We start from the raw sequence: 17,500 nt of genomic DNA, 5'->3' as shown, positions 1-17,500 counted from the left end.
CATATCATAGTATTTTGCAGGCTAGCCTGTGAATTTCTCCACTGTATGACAAAAAGCCATGTTAAATTATAGCTGTTCTCTCTGAGAATTCAAATTAGTATAAGACTGAGTCCTAAGGAGAACAAAAATACTCTGTACAGGAGGACAAAAACAGTGTATATGTGATTCACTGTTTTATTTTGAATTTCCAAAGTAGTGCCTTGCACGTGGTAAGCACTAAATAAATAGGTATTGAATGAATATATGAGTGAATAAAGATATGGTGTGTTATCAATAACCTCAGAGGACAGTGGAGGAGATACTCCTTGACTCAAGACAGATACTCGTGTCTACCTTAGCAGTTATCACAGTCCTGCAAGAGAAAAGCAAATCAAACTTCACAGAAACCGTTAAGCACTCCATTGCTCTGCTCACAGATGAGGGGAACCTGGGTTGTTACGAATGACTAGAAATTAGCTAGATGGAAAATAGAGGGAGCAGAGGATGTATATTCCAGACAAAAGTAAGGGATATAAAAAACATAATTGGTTTTGCGTTTTCAACCTAAAGGATGTATAAGACAGGAACAAGGTAAAAGGGAGAGAGTGATGGAAAATAAAGTTGGGGTGATAGATGTCTCTCGTCGTTGCCTTTTTAAAGCACACTGCTATTGATTTTTAAAACATACATTTGAAGTCTCTGTATCTAGTATCTAATATCTTCATAATCTGCCTATTTACTAAGGCGCTACTAGCTCAAAAATTATATCATTCTATCAACTCTTAAATATCTCATTTGCCAATATATAGAGAGCTATATGCAATTGGATCAAGTCCTGTGGAAACCTACAATTTTTAGGTACTCTTTATTTTTATCCATTGATTATGTTATGGTAATGAGGGTTATATCCAAAGAACAACTTAAGTTACCCAAATACTCTTCTTTCCCATTTCTCCTTTCCCCTCTGCTTTACTCATGGTCAGTGTTTACCAGTAGGTTCAATTATTGGCCTTTCAGGTAAGGGACAGTTGAACAGCATATAACTACTTATCACCCAAATCCTTATTTTAGGTTCCTTTTTAATATTTTTGTTTGTTACATTGGGTGAATGAAAGAGGCTCAGGGGGTCACAAATTTGTAGAAGAAGGAGAGAAAGAGAGGAAGGAAACTAGTATTTATTGAGTGCCTTCTATTTACCAGACACTAAACTTAGCACGTTTTTATGTTTTTACTTAAATTAATGTTTTCTTAAACAAAACAACATAGGGATAATTATTACTTTCAGTTTATAGATAAAGGCTCAAGGTTACTCAGTGATTCGTGTGAGTTCTCACAGTTCATGTTCAGAAGCGCTAGGATTCAACACTAAATACTATTAACCAGGAAGCTTGTGCTATTCTGTATTCCACAAGGGCTCTCTCTTTTATCCTTCATTCTAATGCATCCCAAGTCAACTTTTTACATGTTTATCTATGCAAGTGTCCCCTTTACTGTTTCCAAATTATTTCTCTGCCTTCTCTATACACTTCAATAAACTGAAGGATCCAAAGCACATGGTGTGATATTCGGGTCACATCCCTAGACGGAACGCCACATATGCCTAATGTTGTGTCTATAAAGTGCTCAGATTAATTCAAAATGCAAACTTCTGGGCGGAAAAGAGATGAAATGATTGTCAACTACATTTAATACTTTTTTAGAAGAGGAAAATTTGCATAGACTGACAGCTCATTTTGTTTCCACATCCGATTTTAATATCTGGTTGTTCTTACCAGAGGACAGTCATGTTTATTTGGCACACACAAAATCCCCAGACCTATTTTCATGCTTGCAAATAGATGGTAAATCAGTAAATAACATTATTCTTTAATGACCCAAACAACAAAGTGGTCCAAACAAGATTTGATAAATTCAAAAAAAAGTTCTCTGAGTAATTCTTTTTACTTCCCCTAATGTTCAATCTATTCCTTTATCGTTCTATTTTTCTTTTGAAGCAAAAGTCTCAGAAAGCAAAATTCTCAAAAAAAAAAAAAAAAAAGTTTCTATGCCATAAGGTATCTTTAAGATAACTGAGATAACTTCAAGATAACTAACCATGTGCCCATGTGTCTCTTCGTTTTTCTTTCAAAAACCCTCAGAATTAGAATTCTCTGTAAGAACCAGAAAAGATTGCTAGCAAATTGACAGCAAAGCTCTGGATCAACTCATAACTTTGAATAGCATATGGACAACACACATGTGAGCATATGCAGTGTATCTGAATTACATCCATAGGAGTCAGCAGTCTCAGAACTAAATTGTCTTCTATAACATACACTGAAAAATAGCTACTGCGCTGTGCTATGTCTGACCAGAGCAATAATTTTAGGATTTTCAGTTTTTGCAAAGGAAATTCTTAGCTTCTGTGGGTACTCTTGTATTATGATTTTTAAAAAAGCAAACAAACATACAAAAAAGATTCCGAGACGATACAAAATAACAAGAGTTTTCTAAAAACTACTTAAGCAAAGAAAATCTAGTTTTCTGAACCAAGCTATACAGTCACACTCAACTCCGAAAGTGAAAGTACAGATCTGTTATCTATTTTTCTTAGCTTGCACATCATCCTTAATTACAGTTTAAACGACAAAATGAAACATAAATGGCTTTCTATCAACGAAACATTGCTGGAAGCATAAACAATAAATTATGAATTACTGAAGCAGAAGCCTTTTTGGATCATGTATGCATAATGCTATTCTGCCTATTCGGAATCCCAGTTGGCCCTTCTGTTCCATGCAAATTGAGCACCACCTTTTATGATTGAACACTGAGGAAGAACACCTTACTTCATATGGGTAAAAGCTAACACCAAATATGAAAGAGACCTCTTATCAATGTTTGATGCTGTGGAAAAGTCTACTATGTGAGCGGAGTAGACAGGGTCACCATGTCTACTGTATGTAGACATGCGTGTATAGGTATTCACTACCACACTCGGCCAAGCGCACAGTTTTCACGTGATGCTTAGGTATGGTAGCCTGAGAAACCCAATAATAATGGATCCACTGTCACTGAGGGATTGAGGCTTCTTTTTTCTTTTTTTTTTTTTTTTTTTTTTTGCGGTACGCGGGCCTCTCACTGTTGTGGCCTCTCCTATTGCGGAGCACAGGCTCCGGACGTGCAGGCTCAGCGGCCATGGCTCACGGGCCCAGCTGCTCCGTGCGGCATGTGGGATCTTCCCGGACCGGGGCACGAACCCGTGTGCCCTGCATCGGCAGGCGGACTCTCAACCACTGCGCCACCAGGGAAGCCCGGATGGAGGCTTTTTAAAGACCACTTGGGGAAAGAGATGTTATTTAGGAAAGTCTTCTGTTAGTTGCAAAGCAACTTGGTGTAATGGAAGAATTTAACGAGACTGATGGTGTCCAGAAAGAGGACAGTTGGCTTACCAAGGTCCTCTTTGCTGTGTGGATAATCAAGGAAGGCTTTTCAGGTCTAATTCAGCCCAGATGGGGCAGAGGGACTCTGCCTGCCTGGAAACCTAAATCCTGAATACAGGAGAGGTGTGCCTGAGGATTCAGCTGGAGAGAGGATGGAGGGCTGAGGATCAGCTCTGGCTGGCTTGGAATGTGGAAAACCCACTTCCACTTTCAAGAAGTAAATTTTAGTTTGGGGACAAGAGGCGTCTGAATTAAGTTGACATTATTCAAAAAAGCAAAGGAAGACTCTAATTTTCCAGCTTATACAAAATGATTCCCACAGAGTCTGTGTGTTGGGAGGTTGTGGATGATTTAAAACAACTTGATATGCTAGAATGGAATGTCATCTTAACAAATTGGAAATTGGGATTAGCCATTTTATGGAGAAAGCTTAGTTTAATATTGGCAAAGGAGAGAGAGAAAAAAAAAAAAAAGCCTGCATATTTAAAACCAGGTCCAGGAATCCCAGCTATTTCGTGGCTGGTAAATATTTTCATTCTTTCCCCACCTTCTCATCTTCCTATTTTTTTCCTTTTTATGTTTCTATGATAATGCCCTTTAGACTGCAATACATTGCAATGCGTACTAGTAAGGATCATTAGTTTCACAACTACCAGTGAGGCCAATTTCAGAACTACTGTACAACATTCAAAAATCAACAGAGTTATAGCTGCAAAGGGACCTGGTTGAGAATGATAAGCCATCTCTTCCATGAAGAGATGGAAATTTAGGAATTAATGGATTCACATAAATAGGATCTTGTCCCATTTCATGATGGGTAATTTTCTATGTGCCAGACACTGGGATAATAGCTGTCTAAGCCCTCAGTTACTCATATCCATCAAAGCACACCTAAGGGGTAGATAGGTAGTATCTGGTATTACAGATGATGAAACTGAGGCTTAAAATAACTTGCCTGTAGTCAGTATTCTCACAAGGGATATTTCTAGAGGATAAAAAGACATGAAACACATAGTGATTGAAGTTGGCCATTGAGTTGAGATGGAAACCCCACCAAACAAAACATGAATTATACTCTAAACAGGTAACCATGGAACGGATATTGAGATAACCCAAGACACACTTATTTCAAAGCTCTAATCACCATCTCCATTATCTAAATTAATTATCACAATCATGCCTTTAGAGTGAGGTTCTTGTTAATAGAATTTTGGTTAAAAAAGAGTCACCAAGAGGAGAAAATAAAAAATATTAGTGTCATCAGATATTCTGGTTCCCCTCTGTCTTTCCTTAAGCCTAATCAAGCTATAACTAAGGCCAAGTCTATGTCTTTCCTTCCCACAGACCCTCTTTAGGGGAGCGTTTTATGTTTATCCTTATTTCTCTATACATGTGATTCAAATATTTCAGTATAAAACATGAAGACGCCCATTTCTCCAGCCTGCTTTCTGGCAATTTCAATCATATCTTTTAACTGCAACGTGCTGGCTGGCGAAGATCATGTTTCTGCCGACCTCACATTTTCTGCATGCAAGAGATTTCTGTATCTGGAAAAGGTTCATTTATCTTCCCTGACTTGTTAATATGTAATTGCTGAGTATCTTCTGTTTTCACAATTAGAATGGAAGCCACTACTGAAATGCTGTCAGTCAAACTCCTTTTGTTTATAAATTCATCCAACTGGAAGATGAAGAAACCGATGTCTGAGCTGTATAATTGAGAAGATTCAAGACATTGTGGTTGTTTGGTGTGTACATGTGATGTGAGTGACTCATCACATTTTTTTTTTTTTTTTTTTTTTTTTGCGGTACACGGGCCTCTCACTGCTGTGGCCTCTCCCGCTGCGGAGCACAGGCTCCGGATGCGCAGGCTCAGCGGCCATGGCTCACGGGCCCAGCCGCTCCGCGGCATGTGGGATCCTCCCGGACCGGGGCACGAACCCGCATCCCCTGCATCGGCAGGCGGACTCTCAACCACTGCGCCACCAGGGAAGCCCTCATCACATTTTTGACCTTTGTTTTCACCTTTATCTGTATTGAAGTTTGCTTTCCTATTCTGGCAGAAATATAATTCTCATATATTCAGAAAGAGAATTATTTATGAAATCACTCAACTGTATAGGAGACAAGAGACAGTTAATTTCTATCTCATTTTGTTTTTGATTATGAATTAGTCAGCTGAAAATTGCAGAAGGACCAAGCTGTATGAGAGAGGAGAATGATCACAGCAACTTCGAATTGAAAGACATGCTGCAAGTTTCTTAGAAAATGCCAAATACTGAAACCATCTCCCTTAAAGATCCAATTAAAAAGAGGGTTCATCCACCTATCAATTATGGATTTGAATGTCTTGGCTGTCTCAAAATATTAACCTTCATCTGCTGGGCTAGGAGTTGTAAATCATGAAGTTCTCAGTGGAGAAACATCAGCTATTGACCATTTTAAAGTCCATCTGAAGAAGGAAAAGCAATTCTGAATATGAGTTTATCATTTGATTCTCTCACATTTCAAACATAAAATATACCATAGTTTTAAAATAAATAATGTCTAGTATTTGAATTTTTTTGGTTGTTTTGTGTTCTCTCATCATTAATAAGGAATGAGAAACAGGCTCACAAGACAACATTTTATCTACCTTCTTATCAGTATATCTCCACCATTTTAAACCTGACAACTTCTTTCCATTGCTTGGTTTCTAAATGTTAAGAGGAGACAAACTGTGTTTTTTTTCCTACTTTCATGGAAACTATCCAGATGCCAAAAAAGTGAAACAAAACTCATGCATTTCTGATCCAGGAAAAGGGAGATAGAGTATAAACTTGACATATCTCTTCCAGAGACCTGTGTTCATGATTAATTCTATGGAGATGTTGAATATTTGGATCCTAAATCCAAAATCACAGAGAACATATGTCCTAGTTTCCACAAGACTGTCCTGGTTTATGGTGTTTCTAGGCATAAATATAAATAGCAACCCCTTTCACTTTAAAAAATATCCCATTGGGACAATATATGGTCACTCTTTGCAAAATAAATCAACACATAATTTTAAATAAACAGTCATGGCACAGAGAGTGTTCTTTCTGTCCATTTTGTGATACCTAGCTTTTTTTTTTTGCAATTATTTCACACACACACACACACACCTGTGAGGTAAGTCAAACCTTAAATCCTATTTTCTAGTTTCAAGATAAAACAGATAATCCACATGCCTTAAATATTCTACTACGGGGTTTATTGAAATGTGGGTTGCAGCACGAAGAGTTTTCCTAGGTGTACAAACTTTTACTTCGTACTAATTCTAAAAAGTAGAGAAAACACTTGAAATTCATCCACTGTAGGACTAAAATCTCCTCTTTCAAGGGTTTAGGGCATAATAAATATAGTACAAAACTACACTTTCACAGGCACCCAGTAACTACCTCTCATTCATCCAGCATATGTTTACGCCGTGTCTTGGACGGGCCATACCTGTAATGGGCACATCTTGAAATTGCAGAATGCACAGAAAGCGCCAAGGAGCTCAGACCTTTGGGATGGGAAAACACTTCTTCCCAGAGAATCTTTAAATGTAGGGCATTTGATATGCAAAAATAATGACTAGTACCTATTAGCTCACAATCAAAGTAAGCATGGCTCACACTTCTGCACAGACTTTCAGCTCAGTTTGGAATTGCCGAGGGGGCTCTCATCTTAGGCGTGGTCACGGGGCTTCCACAAAAAAAAGAAATGTTGGCGGCGTTATCCAAAAAACAAAGACAATGTACTTGGATTAGAGCTCCTAATTCAGGGAGGCTAACACTTGTAGCTCCTCTATTGAGGAGAAAGATCAAGATTTCATTTCCTTGAGGTTTATAATAGTGGAAGCCAGCTGAATGAGTAATATCTATATCATAGCTTTCTCATTTCCTTTTCTGTGATGCATCCCCAAAGAACTAAGTAGCATTTTGTTAAAGGGTAAGGCCAGAATATATTTAACAAGAGCCAGAAAATGTTATTTCACTTCATAAAGGAAGTTTTACCGAAACTCACTACCTCCTTGAAACAGAACAGAGAAAATGAACCAAATGTCATGAGCCAAATTTTACTCTTCAGATTGAGCATAGTTTTTATATAGACCATTCATAAATCTAAACACATGCCTATAGTAAAGCCAGAAGACAGCCCCAGATGATACATTTATTCTGCTAATCATTCTAAAACAGCTGAAACTAAGGCTTAAATACTTCTGAGCCAAAACAGACAGCTAAAAATCCTTGTTAAATGTACAGCAGCTTAGTAAAGAAAAACGCACAGATGAGATAGACTTTTTTTAAATGATCTATGACCTTCATATGTAATAGACAAGAGTTAAGGGAAATGGTTAACCCGAGCTTGGTTCTCAAGAAATAATGAAATGGATTAAATATTTTCTGTGAGTAAAAGACTTAACAAGAAAATCAGTTCATATTAGCTCCAAAATAATACTGATAAGGAGTGTCCTTCAAGAAGGATTTTCTGATCTAATTGCTATTGTCAAAGTTGGTACAGGCTTAAGACAAATACCTCTAATGTGTACCCACAAACCAGATGAAATTAGAATAGGCTTTCCCTAAAGACTTGGTAAACATTCAATTAAAACTTAACAACTGCCAAGTATAAGCCAGCCCCTCCTCTATCAGATATCTCGGTATAATGTACTTGGATAACATCAGATATCTCAGTAAAATTACTGGAACTTTCACAGGAGTTAAATCTTGCTGTCCATTTTTTTTTTAAAGTAAGGTGATTGAGGTATTCCCCGGGATAAAATTAACTTGCACATTCACAATTCCCTTATCTATTGTTTCAATATTGGAAAGAGGAAGTGATGTAATTACCATGCCTTTAGGCTGATAAGCTAAGTTTCAACTGCTCATAGTGAAGAAAAATTATTTTACTTGATATTTTCAGTCATATTATGAAATCACATCCTATTTTCCAATGTATATTCTACCCTGTTTCACAATGCTAATGTATTTACCTTCATTTTTCTTGATGGTAAAATTCGGATTGTTGACCATTTCTGGAAGAAGGCTGTATAAGAAATAATGTCCGTTTTTGGGCTCATCTTTGTCCGTGGCACTCACTGTTTGAATGACCTGTAACATAAAACTTGACGTCAGCACTTCTGATGACATCAGAGGGCTTGCACTGCCTTTAAAAGCTGAGTGACATTCCTTTAGTAGAGTGATACTTTGGTCCAAGGAATATTTTTCAGTTTTCTAAGTTGTTATGGATGGTTCACACCAAGAATAAGGAGAAACATTCATCACTTTAAAACCTAGCTTTGATAAACTGATGAAAATTAGGGTCACTACTTTTGTGTCCATTTGGTATCTGTGGCTTGAAATGGCAAATTTAAGGGTATTTGAAAATTCCACTGGGCAATTACAGGCTTCTTTCCACTTTGAGTATGTACGGGCTTCAAGAATGAAATCTGGAATTGTTACAGTGATTGTAGTGTGGCTCTTGGGAGGATGTTGGAGGTAAAGTACTTAAATCTTGAATCCTCACAACTCCTCTTTCATTTTACTCATTAGGTTACAAGTGTTTGCAAATAGAATGTTCCTCGGCACAAACATCACTGCCACAAACCTTTCTGAAGAGTTGCATCTCTTCCCTCCCAATAATGAATACTGTTTTTAAAGCTAGTGGATAACACATGCAAACAATGCTTTGGAGTGTATCCTGAGATGAATAAATTATAGGGATTAGAAGAATTACCACCGTGCAGAGAACTGTTTGGATAGATACACATACTCAGAATTGGTGCCAGTTGAATGTGCTTATTTCAGTTGCAAAGTTGCATTAACTTAGTGCTAAGTTGTTCCTTGGGATGTCAGAGAACTAGCTTAATAATTCATATTTATGAGTCTGTGATATTAATAACTTCCATATGAAACACTGGGCAACAGCTAATGTAGTAAAAATTATAGCTTAAACTACTACTGTAAATAGTTACAACATAATTTCTACCAAAAAAAATGCCTATGAAGCATGATAGTCAAGGGTATAATCAGATTTACCATAAAAAATTAACAGGGAAGTACTCTCAGGTTTGTGAAATTTAGAGAATTATGATGCCTAATGTTGTGTCAGTTTAAACAATTATGTGCCACTGAACTTTGTCAGTGTCAATAAAGAGAAAAAAATGGATCACTTCTTTGTGAGAAAGAGACATCATTGCCTTGTAACTTATCACCTAAATAAGATATCACCACAATTTAAGAACATTTTCAATAGCTGTGAAGTTTTGCATTGTTATCACCCACATGCTATACGATAAGCAGTGCATCAAGGTCATTTGGAGCATAAATGAAATAACTTCTCTCATTTTCTATTTCTCCATTTTTGTAAATGGAACATATTCCTACTTTGTAGGTGTTTTACTCCTGTTAAAGACCTTGTGAAATGTCTTATAACTGTACTTAGCTTGAGTAACAATATAACAAAAAATAGCACAAAATATAACTCATGGTGGAGACAGTGAGATAGTCATTAAGTTGATGGACTCTGAGCTGCCTTGACAGAAGTCATAGCCTTATCCTTTACTCATTGCATGAAATGGAGGGATTTACTTAACTCTTTGAAACTCAGTATTTCTAAATTTTAAATAAAAGAATACTTTTCTCATAGGGTCGTTTTAATTCTTTATGTAAAGTCATGTCAATCTGTTAATACAGTGTCTGGTTCCTAGTAACTGTTCAATGAGTATTAGTCATCATCATTATTATTTATTATTTTTTCTTAAGGTCACTACCATTTATTCATGACATAGCACATTGATAAGTGTAACAACTTAGATGTTACACAAATGGGCCTCGCTTCCATCAGATTAGGTGGGAAAGCAATTATATTTACTATATCTAAACAGCTTACATATTTGCCTTGACATTTAGGTGCAGAGAGATTCCTTGGACTTCTAGTTTTATAAAGAAGAAAGAATTAAAGTACAAGGGGAAAAACTGAAACACAGATGACTCTTTTATAGACAACCTACATGTACAAATATTTAACAGAATAATTTGACTTGAGCCTTCTTTTAGGCAGTTATGAAGAACAAAGGGGGGAAAGTTCCTTGTGAGCACATGTAGCATCGTCTTCTCCCTTTACCCAATTTTGTTTCAAAAAGACTTCTAGGGCTTCCCTGGTGGCACAGTGGTTGAGAGTCCGCCTGCCGATGCAGGGGACGTGGGTTCGTGCCCCGGTCCAGGAGGATCCTACATGCCGCGGAGAGGCTGGGCCCGTGAGCCACGGCCGCTGAGCCTGCGCGTCCGGAGCCTGTGCTCCGCAGCGGGAGAGGCCACAGCAGTGAGACGCCCGTGTACCGCAAAAAAAAAAAAAAAAAACTTCTATTCCCAAGTGCACCTGTTGAAGAAATCATTCCTGAAGTGTGTGAGCGCATGTGAAGAAAAAGAGCTAACAAAGAAAGGATGTCTCCACAGTGGCTGTATCAATTTACATTCCCACCAACAGTGCAAGAGGGTTCCCTTTTCTCCACACCCTCTCCAGCATTTATTGTTTGTAGACTTTTTGATGATGGCCATTCTGACCGGTGTGGAGGTTCCTTAAAAAACTAAAAATAGAACTACTATATGACCCAGCAATCCCACTACTGGGCATATACCCTGAGAAAACCATAATTCAAAAGAGTCATGTACCAAAATGTTCATTGCAGCTCTATTTACAATAGTCAGGACATGGAAGCAACCTAAGTGTCCATCGACAGATGAATGGGTAAAGAAGATGTGGCACATATATACAATGGAATATTACTCAGCCATAAAAAGGAACAAAACTGAGTTATTTGTAGTGAGGTGGATGGACCTAGAGACTGTCATACAGAGTGAAGTAAGTTGGAAAGAGAAAAACAAATACCGTATGCTAACACATATATATGGAATCTAAGGGGGAAAAAAGGACATGAAGAACCTAGGGGCAAGACGGGAATAAAGACACAGACCTACTAGAGAATGGACTTGAGGATAGGGGGAGGGGGAAGGGTAAGCTGTGACAAAGCCAGAGAGCGGCATGGACATATATACACTACCAAACGTAAAATAGATAGCTAGTGGGAAGCAGCCGCATAGCACAGGGAGATCAGCTCGGTGCTTTGTGACCACCTAGAGGGGTGGGATAGGGAGGGTGGGAGGGTGGGAGGGAGGGAGACGCAAGAAGGAAGAGAGATGGGAACATATGTATATGTATAGCTGATTCACTTTGTTATAAAGCAGAAACTAACAAACTATTGTAAAGCAATTATACTCCAATAAAGATATTTTAAAAAAACACATGAAAAGATGCTCAACATCGCTAAAAAAAAAAAAGAGGATGTCTTGTATTCTGGGGTGGGAATCATTCGTAACTAAGAGCATTCTTAACGTGTATTTAATGGCTAGAGCTCCTACAAGCAATACCATTTCTAAGTCATCTGCATGGAAAAGACTCATACGTGCTGGCGAGTGAATCTACATGTTACGCTCTCACAACCAAAACAAAAGAGGCAATAATTTAGCTTACCTGAAGTAAATGAGTATAATCACCTGTCATACCACATCTCAGAAGTTTGGTCTAAATATTACATCTGCAATAAATATTTTTTCCACCATTTATTTAAGTCAGGAAATCTGTTAGCCATGCAATTTCTGAGCTTGCTGAACCAAAAAGTCTTGGGACAGGGCCTAGAAATCTGCATTTTAAAGTCTTGTAGGTGATTCTGATGCATGCTTAAGTCTGGGATCCACTCTTTTGAGTCAAGGGAGAAGATTGGTGTCCATAGGTCTCTTATTACTGTTCATTAGAAGAGTTTGTACTGTCAAGTTTACATCAAAATCAGTGCATGACGTGTTGGGAAAAAAGTGATGAAATGGTGACTCTTTAAATTAACTTCCAAATATCCTATGAACTAGCTATGGTTAAGACTTTGGTTTAAACCATTTTTGACACTTCATTTTATTTTAATGCAGTGGCCACTGTCTGATCATTTTCTCTGAGAGTAGATGCCTGGTAGATCACTTGAAGGACTTTATGCTATTAAAATGCGTTAAGTTACCCATATTTAAAAGGCTGAAATTTTCATTGATGTAATGACATCTGAACACATTTGGCTTTAAACAACAGGAGAAAAAGAATAGATTTATTCAAGGAAGTGCACCTCCACACAAGCAGATGTTATAGGTCCACTGAGTTGATGGCAAATGAAAACTGCATGCATTTCCCACTGTGAGCTACTTGGACATCAGCTGATTTTTAAGTAATTGGACAACTATTTCATGAAAATGATATCAAAATTTCTGAAGAGGTCATAGATTTTTACTAGTAAATATATAGCATTTAGCTTAAATATTTTCCTTTCTAGCAATAAAGTTAGGATGCAATTGAAAAATCTAACGCTTGATAATTTATTGTGGATTAATTTCAAGGGAAGGTAAAAGCTAATACACTTCTCTATCAGAAAAACAAAGCATATCTGAGATCGGGCATAAGGAAATGAATTTCAAGGCCATACTTGAATTTCCATGGGAGCAGACTCTGATCTATTTCTTGAGAGTACTGATTTGAAATCAAATGACCTTCCTAAGCGTAAAACTGAAAATAAATTTTTTTTTAGAACTGTCGGCCATATCGTAATTCTGACTCTTTTTTAAAAAATTATTCATTGTTTATCAATAATGCTAAACCTCAGATCGCTTTAATTAATATAGTTTATTAAACATTATTTTAGATTTTTATAGTAACTCAAAAGAAGTTAATAGTAGTAGGTTTCACTGTCATTATTAACTTTTCAGAAGGCAGGCAGCCAACAAACAAACACATTTCTGATTATCTGCTCTGTTGATAACCTTAAAACTCTCTTGGAATCTATTAGAATATCCCCTGTGAGTTCCTGTAGTTATTGTTCATTGATTTGTTCTTAGATGATGAGTTGGGTTTTTCCACCCCTCTCACTGCTATTAGAACAGTGTCTGGCACATAGTAGCTTTTTAATAAGTATTGTCTAAATGAATAAATGAATGGATGAATAAATAATCATGTCAGGCATGTTTTAGCATCACTAGTAATTCTTTTGTAACTTTGAGAGGTAGGTATGAAGAGATTTATCAGAACGCTAGTGCATCAAAGACATTGTAACATCTGATCCCAAGTAACTTAGGTAACAAACTCCCTACATCTTCCTGCTCCGCATATCAGACTGCCTCAAAATCTTGTTGGCATTCTTATCTTCCGCACGTGTACTTAGTTAAATTGGGGCTTAGACTTCCAATATTTTGGAGAGTGCATAAAGATGAACTTATCCATTCTTGACATTCATGTACTTTGCTTTATGGATATTAAGGTTCCCTTTTGATTTTGAAGGTGGTGGAAAGAGAGTGAGGATACATCAAAGGCAGTACAGCATATTTTTTGGTTTTCTATTCATTCTTTTGCCTATTATTGATAGTTTATTTCTGGTTACCAATGTAAACATTCCTGAAATACTAGCTTCTATTTCTTAGAGCAGTAGTCTTCAACTTGAGGAAGGAAAAGATGATACATGAAAGTAAAATTGTATGAAATTATTTATATATGCACATATATGAAGGAAAAGTCCAGAGCTTTTATCAGATTATCAATGGTGTCCATAACTGAAGGGAACAAAACAAAATAGGCTAAGAGCCATCCCCTGAAAGAGCGGTCTTTGCAAATACAAATTTTGTCTACAAGAGAAATCAAGTTATACCAATGATAACATTGAAAAAGGAGGACATACAGGAATTTGAGGAAACTGTATGAAAACCCACATGACCCAATTATCCTCAGTTATTTCAAAACTGTGTAACATAGTTCAAATTGAGCACTGCTCCTATCCATTTAATGGACAGTTCCTGGATACTTTTTTTATAATTTGTAAGGCAATCCAGTTTCTATCAAGATTTTTCTTTTCCTCCCCAAAGTGTTGTCCCATGTCACGTTTCTTTGCATGAATATGTCTTTGTCTTTAAAAAGTATTAGGCGGCTACTTAGAGCATGTATCTTAGAGGTCTGACCTATAGAAAACACAACAGGAGAATGTAGATTAGATTGTATATGTTTCTTTTAAACACTAAGTGAAGTCCTCAGTCCTCTCGGTAGACATCTGGGGCCTGTGCCTTCATTAATCCACCACAGAACTTCTGACATTTTCCTCAGTTTCGTTCTTTTACAGTCCCTTTCCCTTTACTGTAACTAAGTTAAGGTAAAATGATACAAAGCAAGGACTCTTAAAGGATGTATTTACACAAAGTTTGAATTTTCCAGTTTCTCCTGTTTCTTATTTTCTTTTGCTTGTCTCTGCATATTTCATCTGTATTTTGTGCATCTCTGAAATGATCAATATTTTTGAAAAATTACTCCATCACTTGCTGTGCTTTGAAAACCTCATTAGTAAAGTCCACAGTTTTTAACACAATTTAGAAGTCTCAACTGCCTTTTTAGTCTTACCTCCTCTCCATCTTCCACTACACAACTTCACAGGAATATTTCCTGATGCCTCATTAATATCATAAACATTACTTCCTAGGCTGAAAATGCATCCTATTGTTTATTCTTCTTAAGCAAGATTTTTCCAGCTGGCTTCCATTTGCCACTAGTTGTATAGTTTTCTCTGAAGGAAATTCAAAAGATTTTATAATCAGCTATGTTTGGTAAATGCCCAAGACCATTTGGTTCTAGCCCTTTGGGGATTCATATGTATTTATAAATGCAAGGGGATCTTACAGTGAAACAAAACCAGTAGAAGATAATGTTCTTTAATTTCGGTTAATACAGTGGTTCCCAACCTTATTGGGAAAAACATGCGCACACACACACCCAGACACACCACACACCATACCATATACCGACATGCTATACCCTAAAAGTGTTTCTCAGGCTGTCACTTTAAGACACGCTACCCTCTAGAATATAAGTCTTAAAGGCCCGGAGACCTCTTTAATCTCCTTTTGAAGGTGTTGTATCTACACAGCTTGGTGGTTAGAGCACTAATTCCATTTGCATCTCTGCCCTTCCAACAATACATCAGCTTCTCTCGGTACCAGATCTTACCCAATTTATGTCACTAACACAAAGCCTAATATGACTAAAACCTCCTCATAGCTAGTGTCATTTTTACTTTCTTGAAAAAGACGTGCTCATCACCATGGCTTCCATGAACAAGTAAAAACAAGCATACACATGTGCGTACCATGCTTCCATCTAAATTCTTATTTACTAACTTGTAGGTTGAAAATAAAATGAAGAGAGAACATCAGTCAGTAACGACCCAAGATTTGTAAACAATCCTTTATACCATTGTTTTTTCTGTGGATCATCAATCCTAATATTTAGGCGAAGGGCCAGAATAAAGCATGTGGATTTGGAATCATACAAGAGGTTCAGTCAAAGCATATAGAGGCTGCAAACATGACTTCAAAAAAGATTTAGATTGTATGTGTTCCTGGAAGTTGATTCTGCTGTACTTAAAAAAAAATAATTATATTAGCCCACAAATTCATATGGGGAGGAATGACGTACAAGCCCTTTCTTCACTCTTGACAAATACACTTGTAAATTATCAGAGGAAGAGTTATTCCAATACAGGGAAATAGACTGTCCTCTTTTATATTGACCCATTTAGGCATTGTTTATAGTGTTTTGCTCCAAATCAAGGATCATAAATATATAACAATAACAGCAATAAAAACAACAAAGACAATACTAATAAAATATTTTGCTTTTGAAACTATGAAACTAGTGAAAATATATACTACTAATAATTACAGTTATTTATTGAGCACTTGATATTGAGCTAGATATTTCTAAAATGTGAGAGTTTAAACTAACAGCAGTTAAGACCCAAGGTCACAAAACTAGTAAATGGCAGAGCTGTGACTCAGACTTAGATTGTGCTAGTTTCAAACCTTCAAAAATTCTGAGTTTTTTTAAACTTTTTTGCCTTTTTCTTTTAGCTTTTCCCCCTCTGTCAAAATTGCACTCTAAAAGTTATACTTCTATTAATGATTCTCTCGAAATGCTTTTTTACATGTGAATTCTTCAAATATTGTTTTATACATTCCACTAATCTGCCTTCCCCTTACTTCACCTAAAGTAAAATGAAAATCATATTTTATGCATTTTGTTGAGGCCATCAATTTCATGTGTTCTAAAATCAATCCTGTCTCTCTCTTGTGTATGCAGATAGATCCTGAAAGATGCCCTCCGGCAGGAAAGTTAAAATTAAGTCTCCTACATTTATTGTTTCATGAGTGTTATAAAATGCCATAATTTCATTTCGTTGTTTCACATTTATTAGAAAAAGACCAACAGAAACTAAAAATATATATAAATACGGCAGCAAACTCGTTTATTGCTGCTATTTATCAAGGGATAATTCTACTTTTCTTATTATGTGGAATGCTTTTGAATAGAGTGTGTTATTGATCACAGGAGTTTTTTTTTTTTTTTCTTTTGAAAAGTGCTCACTCTTGATCAGAATCTTATTCTCATTACTATTTTTCTAAAAAGTGTGTCACACAGGCAATGGCATTTCAAAGTCTGCTCCTTGGGAAGCATTGTGAAATCCTAGAAAGTACAGGGACTGGGGCACCTCCAAGAATAGACTTTGAAGCCCATCTTTCCTACTTTTCATGGCCTTAGTTAAGACCCTTACTCTTTTATCAGCCTCAGCCCCCATATCTGTAAAATGTCATTGCAACACCAAACTCCCAGAACGGTGATGTTGATTGCATGTTAGATGTCTGTATGTATTATTTCATTCATGGAAGCATGCAGCCTCCCCAGTCACCTCTCTCCACCTCCACTGCCAGCACCTTAGGCCAGGCTACCATTATCTTTTGCAATTACAACCTTCTAGATGCTCTTCCTGTTTAATTGCAGGTGCACACGTCTGCATGTGTGTATATGGATTTTATTCAAACATAATACTCTTTTTGTCCAATTTCATTCTTGCTTATTACACTCATATTACATTTGCTTATTACTCTTATTATACTCAGCCACAGATGTCTTCAATTTTTCAAATAAACCAAGGTTTTTCTCCCTTCAGGGTCTTTGCACAAGCTT

General features: G+C 36.8%; 1 protein-coding gene across 2 annotated transcripts in view; it reads right to left on the bottom strand.

The window, feature by feature from the left end:
• CDH8 (cadherin 8) overlaps positions 1 to 17,500 on the bottom strand; it is a 354,111-nt gene that overhangs the window by 47,956 nt on the left and 288,655 nt on the right. For both annotated transcript variants that reach the window (XM_073796978.1, XM_019935532.3), the window contains one exon: positions 8,403 to 8,520. In XM_073796978.1, the coding sequence (XP_073653079.1) occupies positions 8,403 to 8,520 (118 nt within the window). The remainder of the gene's footprint in view (positions 1 to 8,402; positions 8,521 to 17,500) is intronic.

The sequence above is a fragment of the Tursiops truncatus genome, chromosome 19 (assembly GCF_011762595.2).
Source record: "Tursiops truncatus isolate mTurTru1 chromosome 19, mTurTru1.mat.Y, whole genome shotgun sequence".
Taxonomy (NCBI): Eukaryota; Metazoa; Chordata; class Mammalia; order Artiodactyla; family Delphinidae; genus Tursiops; species Tursiops truncatus.
Note: the sequence above shows the minus strand (reverse complement) of the source record. Positions and strands in the feature narration are given on the sequence as shown.